The sequence below is a fragment of the Canis lupus genome, chromosome 10, assembly GCF_048164855.1.
Source record: "Canis lupus baileyi chromosome 10, mCanLup2.hap1, whole genome shotgun sequence".
NCBI lineage: Eukaryota > Metazoa > Chordata > Mammalia > Carnivora > Canidae > Canis > Canis lupus.
The window spans coordinates 57,157,790-57,169,930 of record NC_132847.1 but is presented as its reverse complement, the minus strand read 5'-3'; the positions used below and the strand labels follow the sequence as shown (position 1 = coordinate 57,169,930).

Here is a 12,141-nt window from a genome sequence, read left to right as displayed (position 1 = left end):
TTCTCCCTCTCCCAAATCTCCACAATATTCTCCTTTTTAGGATATATTCCACAGCATATTCCTTTTTTAGGATACCATCCATACCCTAATTACTTTGCATTAGAGTTATTTATGTTCTTCTGCTAGTACCTCTTTTTTGTTTTTTCTTAAAGATTTTATTTATTTATTCATGAGAAACACACAGAGAGAGGCAGAGATGTAGGCAGAGAGAGAAGCAGGCTCCCCGTGGGGAGCCCGATGCAGAACTTGATCCCAGGACCCCAGGATCACGACCTGAGCCAAAGGTAGACATTCAACCACTGAGCCACTCTGCTAGTACCTTCCAATGTACTTGGAATAGTTGGGGGTGGGGAAGAAAACCGGTACTTTATTTACCTGTATATAGATAACATTTTGGGCATGTAATTGGTGCTCATAAATTTTCATTGACTGAACAAAATACCCAATGATTGTTCATTCACATGAATAAGGAGAGCATCATTGGCAAAGGGAATGGCACCAGCAAAGCCTGCAGGTGAGACTGTACATATGCGCAGGCAGTAGTGCAGAGAACAATCTGGCCAGAACAGATGAACACTCTGTGTTGAAGGGGGGAAGGAAGGGAAATTCTCTGGGGAAATGGATTGGGGCCAGATGAGAAGGGCCTTGAATGCCAGGGTAAGATGTATAAACTATTCTAAAGCTGAATTTTTTCAGGTTGGGGAGGGACAAATGCAAAATGGGATTTATGAAAAGACTTGAGGGTCAGAGCTCAAAGGTCCCCTAGAGATGACCCATTTGGCTTTTTGTTTCTCCCAAGCTTTAGGTTGCATTTAAAAGATTCTATCCACTGAACAGACAGTATTCTTAATTAATTAAATAATTAATGTATTTTTCAGATTTGTATTACTCAGCCTCTTTCAGAACTGTCACAGTTTCTAACTCAATCAACTACCAAGTATAAATAGTTACTAACAAATGATTTAAGAAAATAAGTTGCTTTGATATGATGGAGTATGGACGTGGGTGGGGAGAGTGGACTTAGTTTAGAAAGACAGGATGATCAGAGGAGGCCTTCCTGAGGAGGCAACATTTGAGCAGAGATCCCCTTGAAGCTCTAGAGGCAGAGTGTAATAGCAACTGCAAAGGCCCTGAGGTGAGAATGGCTTCAGTGTGGGCCCTGGGTTTGGTGTGTTTGAAACACAAATTGGTACAAATTGTCATCAGGGCAAGAGACATGGGAGGTAAGGTCAGAAGAGGGGGCAGGGCTGGGACTGGAAAAGTCTTGAAGGTCAGTCCTGACTCGGAATATTCTGAGTCCAGTGGGAAGCCTGCACAGTCACACTGTACAGCCTGATCCTAGGTAAAATGTGTGATTCTCTTTGGGCTTTTTGAAATATCATAAACAGCTCAAGGGCACCTGTTAATTGCTACCACCACAGACTCCCACAAATCCAAGCACAACTGGAGCTGGAAGCCACTAATCAGAGCTCACACCTGAGTGTCAGAACACAGATTCTGACTCAGTGGGTCAGAAGTGGGGCTGCGGAGCTTGCATTGCAACAAGCTCCAGAGTTGCCGGATAAAACAGGATGCCCAGTTAAACCTGAATATCAAATAAGCACCAAATAACTTTTTTCGCTTAGTTTTTCTTTGTCATGAAACTTTTTTGTTTTGAGATCATTGTAGATTCACATGCAATTGTAAATTGTAAGAAATAACACACAGAGATTCTGTGTACCCTTCACCCAGTTCCCCCCAGCGGTAACATCTTGCACACGACTAGGGTACAGGACCAAAACCAGGATATTGGCATAGGTTCAGTCTAGATGCAGAACATTGCCACCACCCCAAAGATCCCTCGTGCTGCTCTAGCCATTTCCCTCCACCTCCACCCTCTCCATAACCCCTGACAACCACTAATCTCTCTTTTTCTATCCTTGTGCCATTTTTTAAAAAAGATTTTATTCATTTATTTGACAGGGAGAGAGAGAGAGCGAGAGAGAGCATGCACACAGCAGGAGAAGTAACAGAGGGAGAGGAAGAAGCAGGTTCCCTGCTGAGCAAGGAGCCCCATGCGGGACTCGATCCCAGAACCCTGAGATCATGACCTGAGCCAAAGGCAGAGGCTTAACCCACTGAGCCACCCAGGGGCCCCTATCCTTGTGCCATTTTAAGAATGTCACATAAATGGAACCATACAGCATGTAACCTTTGGGGCTTGACTTTGGCACTCAGCATAACTCCCTGGAAATCTATCCAGCTTGTTGGTGTGGATCAATAGCTCATTCTTGTTTTATTATCGCTGAGTAGTATTGTGTGGTTTGGAGGCACACCATCCGTTTAACCGGTCACCCACTGAAAGCCAAAACGTGATAGTTTCCAGTTTGGGGCTGTTAGGAATAAAGCTGCTATACACATTTACGTATAAGTTTCTGTGTGAACGGAAGTAAGTCTCCGTTTCTCTGGGTATATGCCCATGAGTGCAAATCACTGAATCCTAAAGGAGTTTTACATGTTTAGTTTCATAAGAAACACCCAAGCTATTTTTTAGTATAAGTAAAATATTGCATGGAGTGTACTTACACTGAAAAAATTATTTGTCATTTATCTGAAATTCACACATCCTGTATTTTTATTCATCAATTTCTGGCATTCCTAGTCCCAGGTGATGCTGATGCTGCTGGTTTGCAAACTGCGTTTTCAGTAGCGGGGCTCTAATCTGTTTTTTTTGTTGTTGTTGTTGTTGTTGTTGTTGTTTTTGTAATTAATAAAAGGATTTCAAACACAAAAGCAGATAAAAACAATACTCTGAACTCTTTTTATACCCAGATTCTAGAATTTCCAAGGCTTTGCCACTCTTGCCTCATTCATCCTTTTTTTGCCCTCTGAAGTATTTTTAAAAGATTTTTTTTATTTATTTATTTATTTATTTATTTATTTATTTATTTATTTATAGCATGTGATAGCAGGTGGGGAGGGGCAGAGGGAGAGGAGAGAATCTCAAAAGCAGATGCCACGCGGAGCAGGACATGGGGCTCCTGGGGCTCGATCCCATGATCCCATGACCCTAGGATCACCACCTGAAATCAAGAGTCAAGTGCTCAACAGACTGAGCCACCCAGGCATCCCTTCCTAAAATATTTTAAAGCAAATCCTGGACATTTTGTCTTTTTACCCCCATAAACTTCAGCGTGCAATTCTAAAAACTTGGGACATTTTCTGATACAACCGCAAGGCCAGGATGGCAACACTGGCAGTAGCTTCTGTGTCACCTGTTTCCCACCAAATGCAGGTGGAAATATCTCTGATTGCGTCATAAATGCCTCTTTATACTTGGTTCTTTTGCATCGGGGTCCAGAAAGGAGCACGCATTGCATTTGGTTGATATTTTCTTGTGTAACCCCCACGGTGCACTGCAGTGGGCCACTTCCCAGCAGACAGGCCTGCAGGGCCCTTTCTCGTGTGGCAACCTGGGAAGGTGCTTATGCCATGCCTTCCTTAGCCCCTTCTGTAGGAAGGATTTCCCCATCCTGCAGGTGAGGCTGCTGAGGCTCAGGGAGACGACTTTCCAAAGGATCCTGAGCCCTGAGGGTGAAGACCAGAATGTGGCCCGGACCTGGGTGTGGCCATGGGGCCTCGCTCTTGTTTCACTGACCTGCTTTTGGCTTCTTGGTTTGGGCTCTGGTTTAGAGGGGTTCCCTGTGGGCTACCAGGGATTACATCCCAGCCAGGCACAGAAAGGTATCAATAAGTTAGTGCCCCCAGAAGGAAGGGAGGGACAAGCTGGCTAATTATTTAATGGAATGTATATAGGAGCCTCAGTGTCGGAAAGTGCCTGGCCTCACACAGTGCCCTGGAAGTTCTCAGAAGGCCCAGGCTGGGGACACCTGGGTGGCTCAGTGGTTGAGCGTCTGCCTTTGGCTCTGGTGGTGATCCTGGGGTCCTGGGATTGAGTCCTACATTGGGCTCCCTGCAGGGAGCCTGCTTCTCTCTCTGCCTGTGTGTCTCTGCCTCTCTGTTTCTCTCATGAATAAATAAATAAAATCTTAAAAAAAAAAAAAAAAAAAAAAAAAAAGGAAGGGCCAGGCTGCCTCAGGTGCTAGGTGACTCTGCAGGCAACTTCCTTCTTCTCACTGTGACCCAGGGCCGGCCTGTTTGGAGGGAGGCTCCTGCAGCCTGGGCAATAAGGGCTGTGCTCAGGGAACAAAAGAAGCAACTGCAGGAAGGCAGGAAGGTCTGGAGTTGGGCTCACCTGGAGCCTGGGGCCCCGCCTGCAGCAGAACCACCCTTGGGGGGTGCACAGGGTAGACTTTGCTGTGAGGTGTGGAGGTTGGGGAGAGATGAACGTAAGGGGAGATAGAGCCCTGGGGATGCGCCTGGGGAGTGGACCAGGTTGGAGGGGACCAGGCCGACACTGTGGCCTCCAGGAGCCTGCAGAAGAGCCACCAGAGACCCAGACTGAGTTTCTCAAGCCTGTGTCTGACCACGTCCCTCCCCTGCTCCGTCCCCTCCCAGAGGTCCCTGCTGCCTGCAGACAAATCCTGCCTTCCTCATCAGGCTTCCATCTCTGTCCCAGACCACATTTTGAAACTCAGCCTTCCACACTTATTCCCTTCAAACTCAGATTCTCCTTCTAGAAATGCAGGGTGTGGGCCAGAATGGCATGTTGCATTCTGTTTTGTTTTGTTTTGTTTGAAAGTCTCTTCCAAAAAAAAAAAAAAAAAAAAAAAAAAAAAAAAAAAAAGAAAGTCTCTTCCAGTTCCAGGGAAGTCCTGCATGAAAGTGGCGCCTGATGCCAATGATAACTGTGGCAAGAGCAGGCAGTGAAAGGAGAGAGATATTCCCAGGTCCCCAGGCTCGGCCGCCCTTAGCACACGACTGTCAACCCCTCTGCTCCCCCACTGCCCACTGTAAATATGGATTCTTCTTGGGGTAGTTGGGAGGTAAATCAAATAATGTGAGCAAAGCACCTGGCACAGGCCTGGCACAGAAAGGATTCCTTAAATGATGGTTCGTTCCTAAAGAGCAACATTTGCAGACCTGTTCCTTACAGGCATGAGAATGTGCGACTTCATTCATTGGAGTACCATCTAGGCATCACTTTATTCACAGAGGGCGCCCTGGCTCAGTCGCCTGTCAGTTGTGTAGGGAGAGATGGGAGTCCCCTGTGGGACAGTTTGGCCTCACACTGAGTACATCCCTGGGCCACCCCCAAAACATTCTGAATGACCATAAAACCGGGTCATTGTAATTTGCTCTAATGAGCTTACACAGGTGAATTTCCAGGGAGTCTGCCATTTGTCAGGCACTGTCATAGGAACTCGTAGGAACTCGTGTAATCACCCACACCCTGTGAAGTCCTACTACGGTTGCCATTTCGTAGATGAGGAAATGAGGCATAGAGAGCTGAAGTCACTTGCCCAAGGTCGCAGGGTGGTGAGTGCCGCAGCAGGAACTCAACCCCAGGAAGCCAGAGTCAGCCTGCCCACCTAACCTCTTCTGCACCGTGCAGCCTCCCTGCACCTGTGCCTACCACCCCTGCACCCTCGTGTCCACCCTGGGCCGTTGGAAAGGTCCCTGGAAGCTGCGACACTCTTGTAGGAACGGCTGCACCCCTGTGAGCGCTGGGGGTTGTGGCAGTGGCCTCACAGCTGTCCCACCCTAGCAGCTGAGGTCTGTCCCCCCTCCTCCCCCGAGTGTCCCCTGGCTAACTGCTGGCCTAGTGGACTGAAAGGCGGGAGTGGCCTCCTGATTATAAATGTCCCTGTCATGACAGGGCTTTTAGCAGCTCAGTCAATAGCCCATGAGACTGGCTAATAATGTCTATTAATGTCGGATCTCAGCACAAACCCTGTTAGGCAGAGCAGCCTGCTGGCTCCGGCTGGGGGTGGGAAGCCAGCCATCCCTCGTTCTCTGAGAAGGAAGAGAAGTTGTCTGAGGCTGGTCTCTGCTTTGGGCCGCCTGGGAGGAGTGCTGGCCCATCTGAGCCGTGCCCGGCCCTGAAGCCCCTCCTGGGTCTGTGGCTCACGCGAGTCTCCGCTCCCATCTGAATGCAGCTCCTGGGCAGCTCGTCTCCTGTCACCCAAGGCCAGCCTGACAATCGGATCTTTGCAGAAAAATTCCAGACCAAAATTAGGGCAGGGCTCTGGGCCAGAGAGTGGTTGGGTGTGCCAGACAAAAGACCCAGCGCTGCCCATGCCCTTTGACCCAGGAAACGGCCTGAGAAAAGGAAAGGCTGTGTGCAGAAGTGGGCAGGACACTGACTCAGAGCCCAGGGCCCAAGCACAGCACAGACTCACACCTGGGAGCCAGAGCCCTGGGCTGCAGCCCTGCTCTGCACCCCACCCCACCCAGCCCCACCCTGTGGTGTTCCCTGGGACCCTCTGCACCCCCCCCCAACCCCATGGTGTTCCCTGGGTCCCTCTGCACCCACCCCCACCCCATGGTATTTCCTGGGACCCTCAGCAACCCCCCACCCTGTAGTGTTCCCTGGGTCCCTCTGCACCCCCCCACCCCGCGGTGTTCCCTGGGACCCTCAGCACCCCCCACCCCTACCCCGTGGTGTTCCCTGTGGCCCTCAGCATGGCCCTCCAGGCTGGGTCAATGAGAGTACTATAATCCATTGGTGATGCCTACCACCGGGTCAGGAGAAGAGAGTTTTGCTGTGTCTTTACCATTCCCGGCCTCTGAGAGGCCTCCAAGATCTGCAGTTTTATAACACATTTTTGGCTAATCCTGAGAGGATCCATCTTTTCAGAAAGTTTGGAGTTCTGTATTAAATACCTCTGATTTATTGCAAAATCCACACCGTTTTATATAAAGTTTGGAAAATTTTTTTAAAAACCAAAACAAACACAGAAAATTAACCCTGAATAGCATTTTGGTGCATTTCCTTCTAGTCTTTTCCCTTGGTTTTTGATACACATGGGCATGCACGCGCACACGCAAACACGTAACAAAAGCTGTTCTTATTTGATCGCTTACTGTACGGCATCCCTGATTGGCTTTTTATGCATGATATTTCACTTCACCCTCATAATAGCCCTACAAGGAAGAGATTTTTAAGATTTTATTTATTTATTCATGAGAGACAGAGAGACAGAGAGACAGAAAGAGAGGCAGAGACACAGGCAGAGGGAGAAGCAGGCTCCATGCAGGGAGCCTGAGGTGGGACTTGATCCTGGGTCTCCAGGATCAGACCCTGGGCTGAAGGCAGCGCTAACCGCTCAGCCACCCAGGCTGCCCCGAGGAAGAGATTATTATTCACATTTTGCACATGAGAGGAGAAAGCTTGCAAAACTTGAGCAGGTGCACGACACGATCAAATTTTAGTTTTTGAAAGCTCACCCACGACATCGTGCAGAATGGCCTGGGGGCTAGGGAGAGCTTGGTGGCTGGAGGGGTGGTCCTGTGGAGACCTGGGCCAGAATCTGTAGGTGCATGTTCTTCTTCCAGGGCCATGGCTCCAGGTGCTACCTGCTGTGGGGGCCAGGGAGCATGCACCTCTCTTCCTTGTGGACGAGCCCAAATGGAACTCACACATCATGCACAAATGACCCAAATTCTTTCCTTTTCTCTGTCTGAATGTACATGGGAGGGTATAATTGTTTTTCTGAACCATCTGAAGATACATGACATATATCTTTGAACTTTATCCCTAGATACTTGAGTCTTTCCTAAAAGTAGGCATATTCTCTTATAAAACCGTGTTACGTTAATTTCACAAAGTTTAATGTTGCAATGATACTTTATTTTTTTTAAGGTTTTTATTTTTATTATTTAATCATGACAGACACAGAGAGAGAGAGAGAGAGAGAGAGAGGCAGAGATACAGGCAGAGGGAGAAGCAGGCTCCAAGCCTGATGTGGGACTCGATCCTGGGTCTCCAGGATCACACCCCAGGCTAAAGGTGGCACCAAACTGCTGGGCCATCGGGGCTACCTGACGATACTTTAATCTACCTTTCATGTTCCAGCTTATCAAATAATGCCCTGTATAGAGTTTCCCCTCCAGTATGGGATCCAGACAAAGGTGCCTAATACCCTTTCCCCGAAAGGCAAGAGCTGAACTGGGCAGAGTATTTCTGAAGGGGAGCGCAGGACCACTGCCTCTGCTTGCAGAGCTATAAGATGCATTCATAAAACCCCCATGAACCAGGGTCTCTGTGTCAGCATTTGCTAGTTTGCCGGAGGGCCCTGTGGCCCTTCCCATGGCAGCTGTGGTTTTGCAGCCTTATTAAGCTAGGTTGGAGATACCACATTGTCTTTGCTCAATCTCAGTTGGGCAAGGTGTCAGTGGTTTCTGCAGAATTGGGGAGGTGAGGGAAGGAGAGGCGATGGGTGTTCTTGAGTCCACTCTGTTCTTGAAAGATAAAACCTGGAAAACATTGATCCTACCAGGTCAGGTACTACATCCTGTGCCCCTGCCACCTTGTATAAGACCTGTCGCCTACTATGTTGTGCAGATTTGCTGAATAAATGGATATTGGCCAGTTTTCTTTTCAGCTGTCTCTTCCTCATAAATAGAAAACTGGGTTGCAGAGCATTTGGGGGCAGGGGGCGGGCTTCAGCACCTAAGGCGGATGGTGGATGTGGATGAAGCCCATTTGGCTTTGGGTCCTCAGGCCTGTTCTGCTAAACCATGCAGTGAAATGAGTGTGCCAGTCACTGCCCGCTCCAGGTGCTGTGACTGAACCAGCGCAGTGGTCCCATGACCCAGGAAATCCAGGCCTGTGTGTGGAGCTGGAAGTCTCTGCTCAGGACACATGTCCTCCTAGCACCCACGCAGCAATTCTCAGCAGGCAAAGAAGGAAGGGAAGGAAATGCTCTTTCTTTCTTTTTAATTGAAATATCATTCACATACCATAAAATTCACCATTTTAAAATGTATGATTCAGGGGCACCTGGGTGGCTCAGCCAGGTAAGCATGTCTGCTTTCGGTCAGGTCATGATCTCAGGGTCCTGACACCAAGCTCCACATTGGGCTCTCTGCTCAGTGGGGAGCTTGCCTCTCCCTCTCCCTCTGCTGCTCCCCCTACTTGTGCTCTCGCTCTCTCCCTGTCAAATAAATAAATAAGATCTTTAAAAAAATAAAAATAAGATGTATGATTCAGTAGGTTTTAATACAGTCACATGCTTGTGCAAACATCACCACTGTCTGATTTCAAAATAATTTCATCACCCCACAAAGAAACAGCATGTCCATTAGCAGTCACTTCCTATCGCCCTCTCCCCCCAGGGTCCTGGGCAACCACTAATCCATCTCTGTGAATTTACCTGTTCTGGAGCTTTCATATGTGTTAGTCAGGGTTCTGAATACAGAGTAGCGGAAGATGTATTAATTTGCTCAAACAGTGAAACCACATCTGGTCCATCATTTATGTGGGATCATGCCGTGTGTGGCTTCTTATGTCTAACTTCTTTCACTTATCGTGTTGTCAGGTTTGGCATGTGTGAGCTCTTCATTCCATTTTTTAGCTGAATAATATTCCATTGTATGACTAGACCACATTTTGTATATCCATTCCTCCACTGGTGGACATTTGGGTTGTTTCTACCTTTTGGCTGTTATGAATAATGCTGCTACGAACACTGGTATACCAGTTTTTTGTAGGCCTGTGTTTTCATTTTCCTTGGGGATATGCCTGGGGTGGGATAGCTAGGCCACATGGTAACTCAATGTTTCACCTTTTAAGGAACCGCCGGAGTGTTTTCCACAGTGGCTGTACCAGCAGTGTCTGAAGGGAAGTCTCCTTTTACTGAATGCCTACTGTGTGCTAGGCACTGTGCTGGACCCTTTCCACACTTCATCTCCTATGATCCTCACATGAACCCTGTGAAATACCTATGATTGCCTCCATCTTACTGAGGAGGACACTGAGGCTCAGAGAAGTGATGTGACTCCCCCAGCATCACACAGAGAAGAATGGCAGGGCCTAGATTCACACCCCATTCTGTCCCTTACATTTCCCTGTCTACCCAGTGATTGCTGACTGCCCGAGTGACCATCCAGATGCTTAAGCGGAATTAGCCCCCTCTTCTCCCCAACACTCCTGGGCACTGTTTTGCAGACGGGAAAATTGGACCCCCACTACCCAAAGGTCTGCGGGCACAAAGGGAACGTCTTAGACATCAAGTGGAATCCTTTTAATGATTTTGAGATCGCCTCCTGTTCTGAAGATACCACAGTGAGTGTCAGCGCATGAGGCGGTTCCCCTTACCCGAGCGGAGTGGGGTTGGGGCAGGGGAGGTGGAAGGGTGTCTGTATTTGGTTCAGATGCTCCTGACCCCCTGATCCTTCATGGGATCACTGTGGGGGTCACTGTGGCAGGGAGAGGCTAAGTGAGATTGTGGGGGGAAAGTTCTGGGCTCTGGGACTTGGGGCACTGTCCCTTTAGACCTTCTCTCTGGACCGCAGTCGCACCACCTCTAAAATGGGCATAACAGCTCCCAACCATTTAATGAGGATCCAATGAGACTTGCAGTCCACTGGAAAAGCCCATTTTTGAGGGAACTTTAAAATGCTGGACGGAGCATTTTTTTGTTGTTGTTGTTACGTGAAAATATTGTGACACTTTACCTCACAGACAATGGAGCTTTAAAAGGATAGAAGTGGGATCCTTATATGAATATGGGCACCACAACCATCCCCAAAGCTTCAGCCACACCAACTTTTTGAGCCCCTGTTCTGTACCAGGGTCATAATCCTTGCTCCCTATAACATTTGGTGTTATTTATTTATAATATGTTCTGTGCCAACCTCTAAAATGGAGTGAGTCGGCTTAAAACAAAAGACACAGCTTAAAATAAAAGACACTGACTCTCACCACACATACCATTTCACCTTGTCTTGCCGGCAACCTCACAAGGTAAGATGTTTTTCTTATGGAGAACTTGAGGATCTGAGAGGTACAGCAGTTTGCCCAAAGTCACACAGGCTGAGGATGCGGAACAAGGCTTCAGACTAAGGCTTGATTCCAGGGCCCAATAATATTTCCACTGAGCTATCCCACTTCCCTAAATAGCAGCAGCCACAGATGGAGGAAGTGAAGAAATGATGCTCGGTACGTTGATTGTGAAGGGTTGCAAGTGCTGAGCTCCGGGTTTAGCTCAGAGCTTCCTAGCCATCAAAGCAAAAAGGGAAATAGAATGTATTGCCATACCCTCACTGTCTGATTGAAGGAAACAGACCAATTCATCAGGAGAAGCCGGTAGAAAATTCTCAGAGAACTTGTGTCAGTTTCCATATAGGGGATGAAGAGGAGCATAAAAAGTGACTAGGGAGGGGGCTTCACAGAAGGGGCAGTCAGGCCCCATATGTGAGAATTGGCCTTGTCTCCAGTGGTTGGGTAGCCAATATCTGACTCTGTCCCCACTCCTAGAATACCTGCCTTTTCAAGGACTGCTTTGAAGACTCCCTTCAAGGTCTTTATTAAATTCCTAGCTACCTCATCTCTGGCCACCGTTCCTCCCCAGGTGCCCGGGGGGCAGGAGGATTGGATATAACTATCAAGAGTGGCAGTGCCTAACCCCACCCAGGCCCACCGTGTTAAGTGCTGGACTGTCTCCTCCCTGTCCCCGGGGGCCTGTGGGGCAGGGGTGGCCCTCTAGCTCTGAGCAGCATGGGGGCCGTGTCTCTGCCTCCCAAACACATCTGCCCACAGTCCACCCTCCAGCAGCGGCCAGTTCTGTGCAGGAACAGCATTCACCCAACACATCATGGGGAGCCTCTGGCACTCGTGGGGTAGCCTTGCTGGTTTTAAATCCAGATGACCAGGAAATAAATATTTGTTGAATTGAAAGCAAAGTCTGAAAAAAACAAAAACAAAAAACAAAGAAAGCAAAGTCTACCTGGAAACCCTGTGGGAAAAGGGGCGTCCAATCACATAGAGGCCTGAGAGTTCTGAAGGACGACAGAACGCCCCCACGTCCCCAGCCTCCGTAACATGGAGCTTACTCTCTACCCTTATATCCTCGACAACACTACTCTGAAAGGAAGCCCTTGGCCCCTCTTCCCAGGCCCTTACTGTGGAATACAGCCCACGACCCCATCCAGCCTGGCCTTCTTGCCCTTTATCTTTCCTCTTTCAGGCCATCCTAGGGGCCACTCCAAATGAAAGAGTTCGTCCCTACCCTGTCCTGCTCCAGAGACTGCACTGGC

General features: G+C 48.5%; 1 protein-coding gene across 9 annotated transcripts in view; it reads left to right on the top strand.

Moving 5' to 3' along the window:
• CORO2A (coronin 2A) overlaps positions 1-12,141 on the top strand; it is a 54,796-nt gene that overhangs the window by 31,832 nt on the left and 10,823 nt on the right. For all 9 annotated transcript variants that reach the window (XM_072842067.1, XM_072842064.1, XM_072842071.1 and 6 more), the window contains one exon: positions 10,052-10,168. In XM_072842067.1, the coding sequence (XP_072698168.1) occupies positions 10,052-10,168 (117 nt within the window). The remainder of the gene's footprint in view (positions 1-10,051; positions 10,169-12,141) is intronic.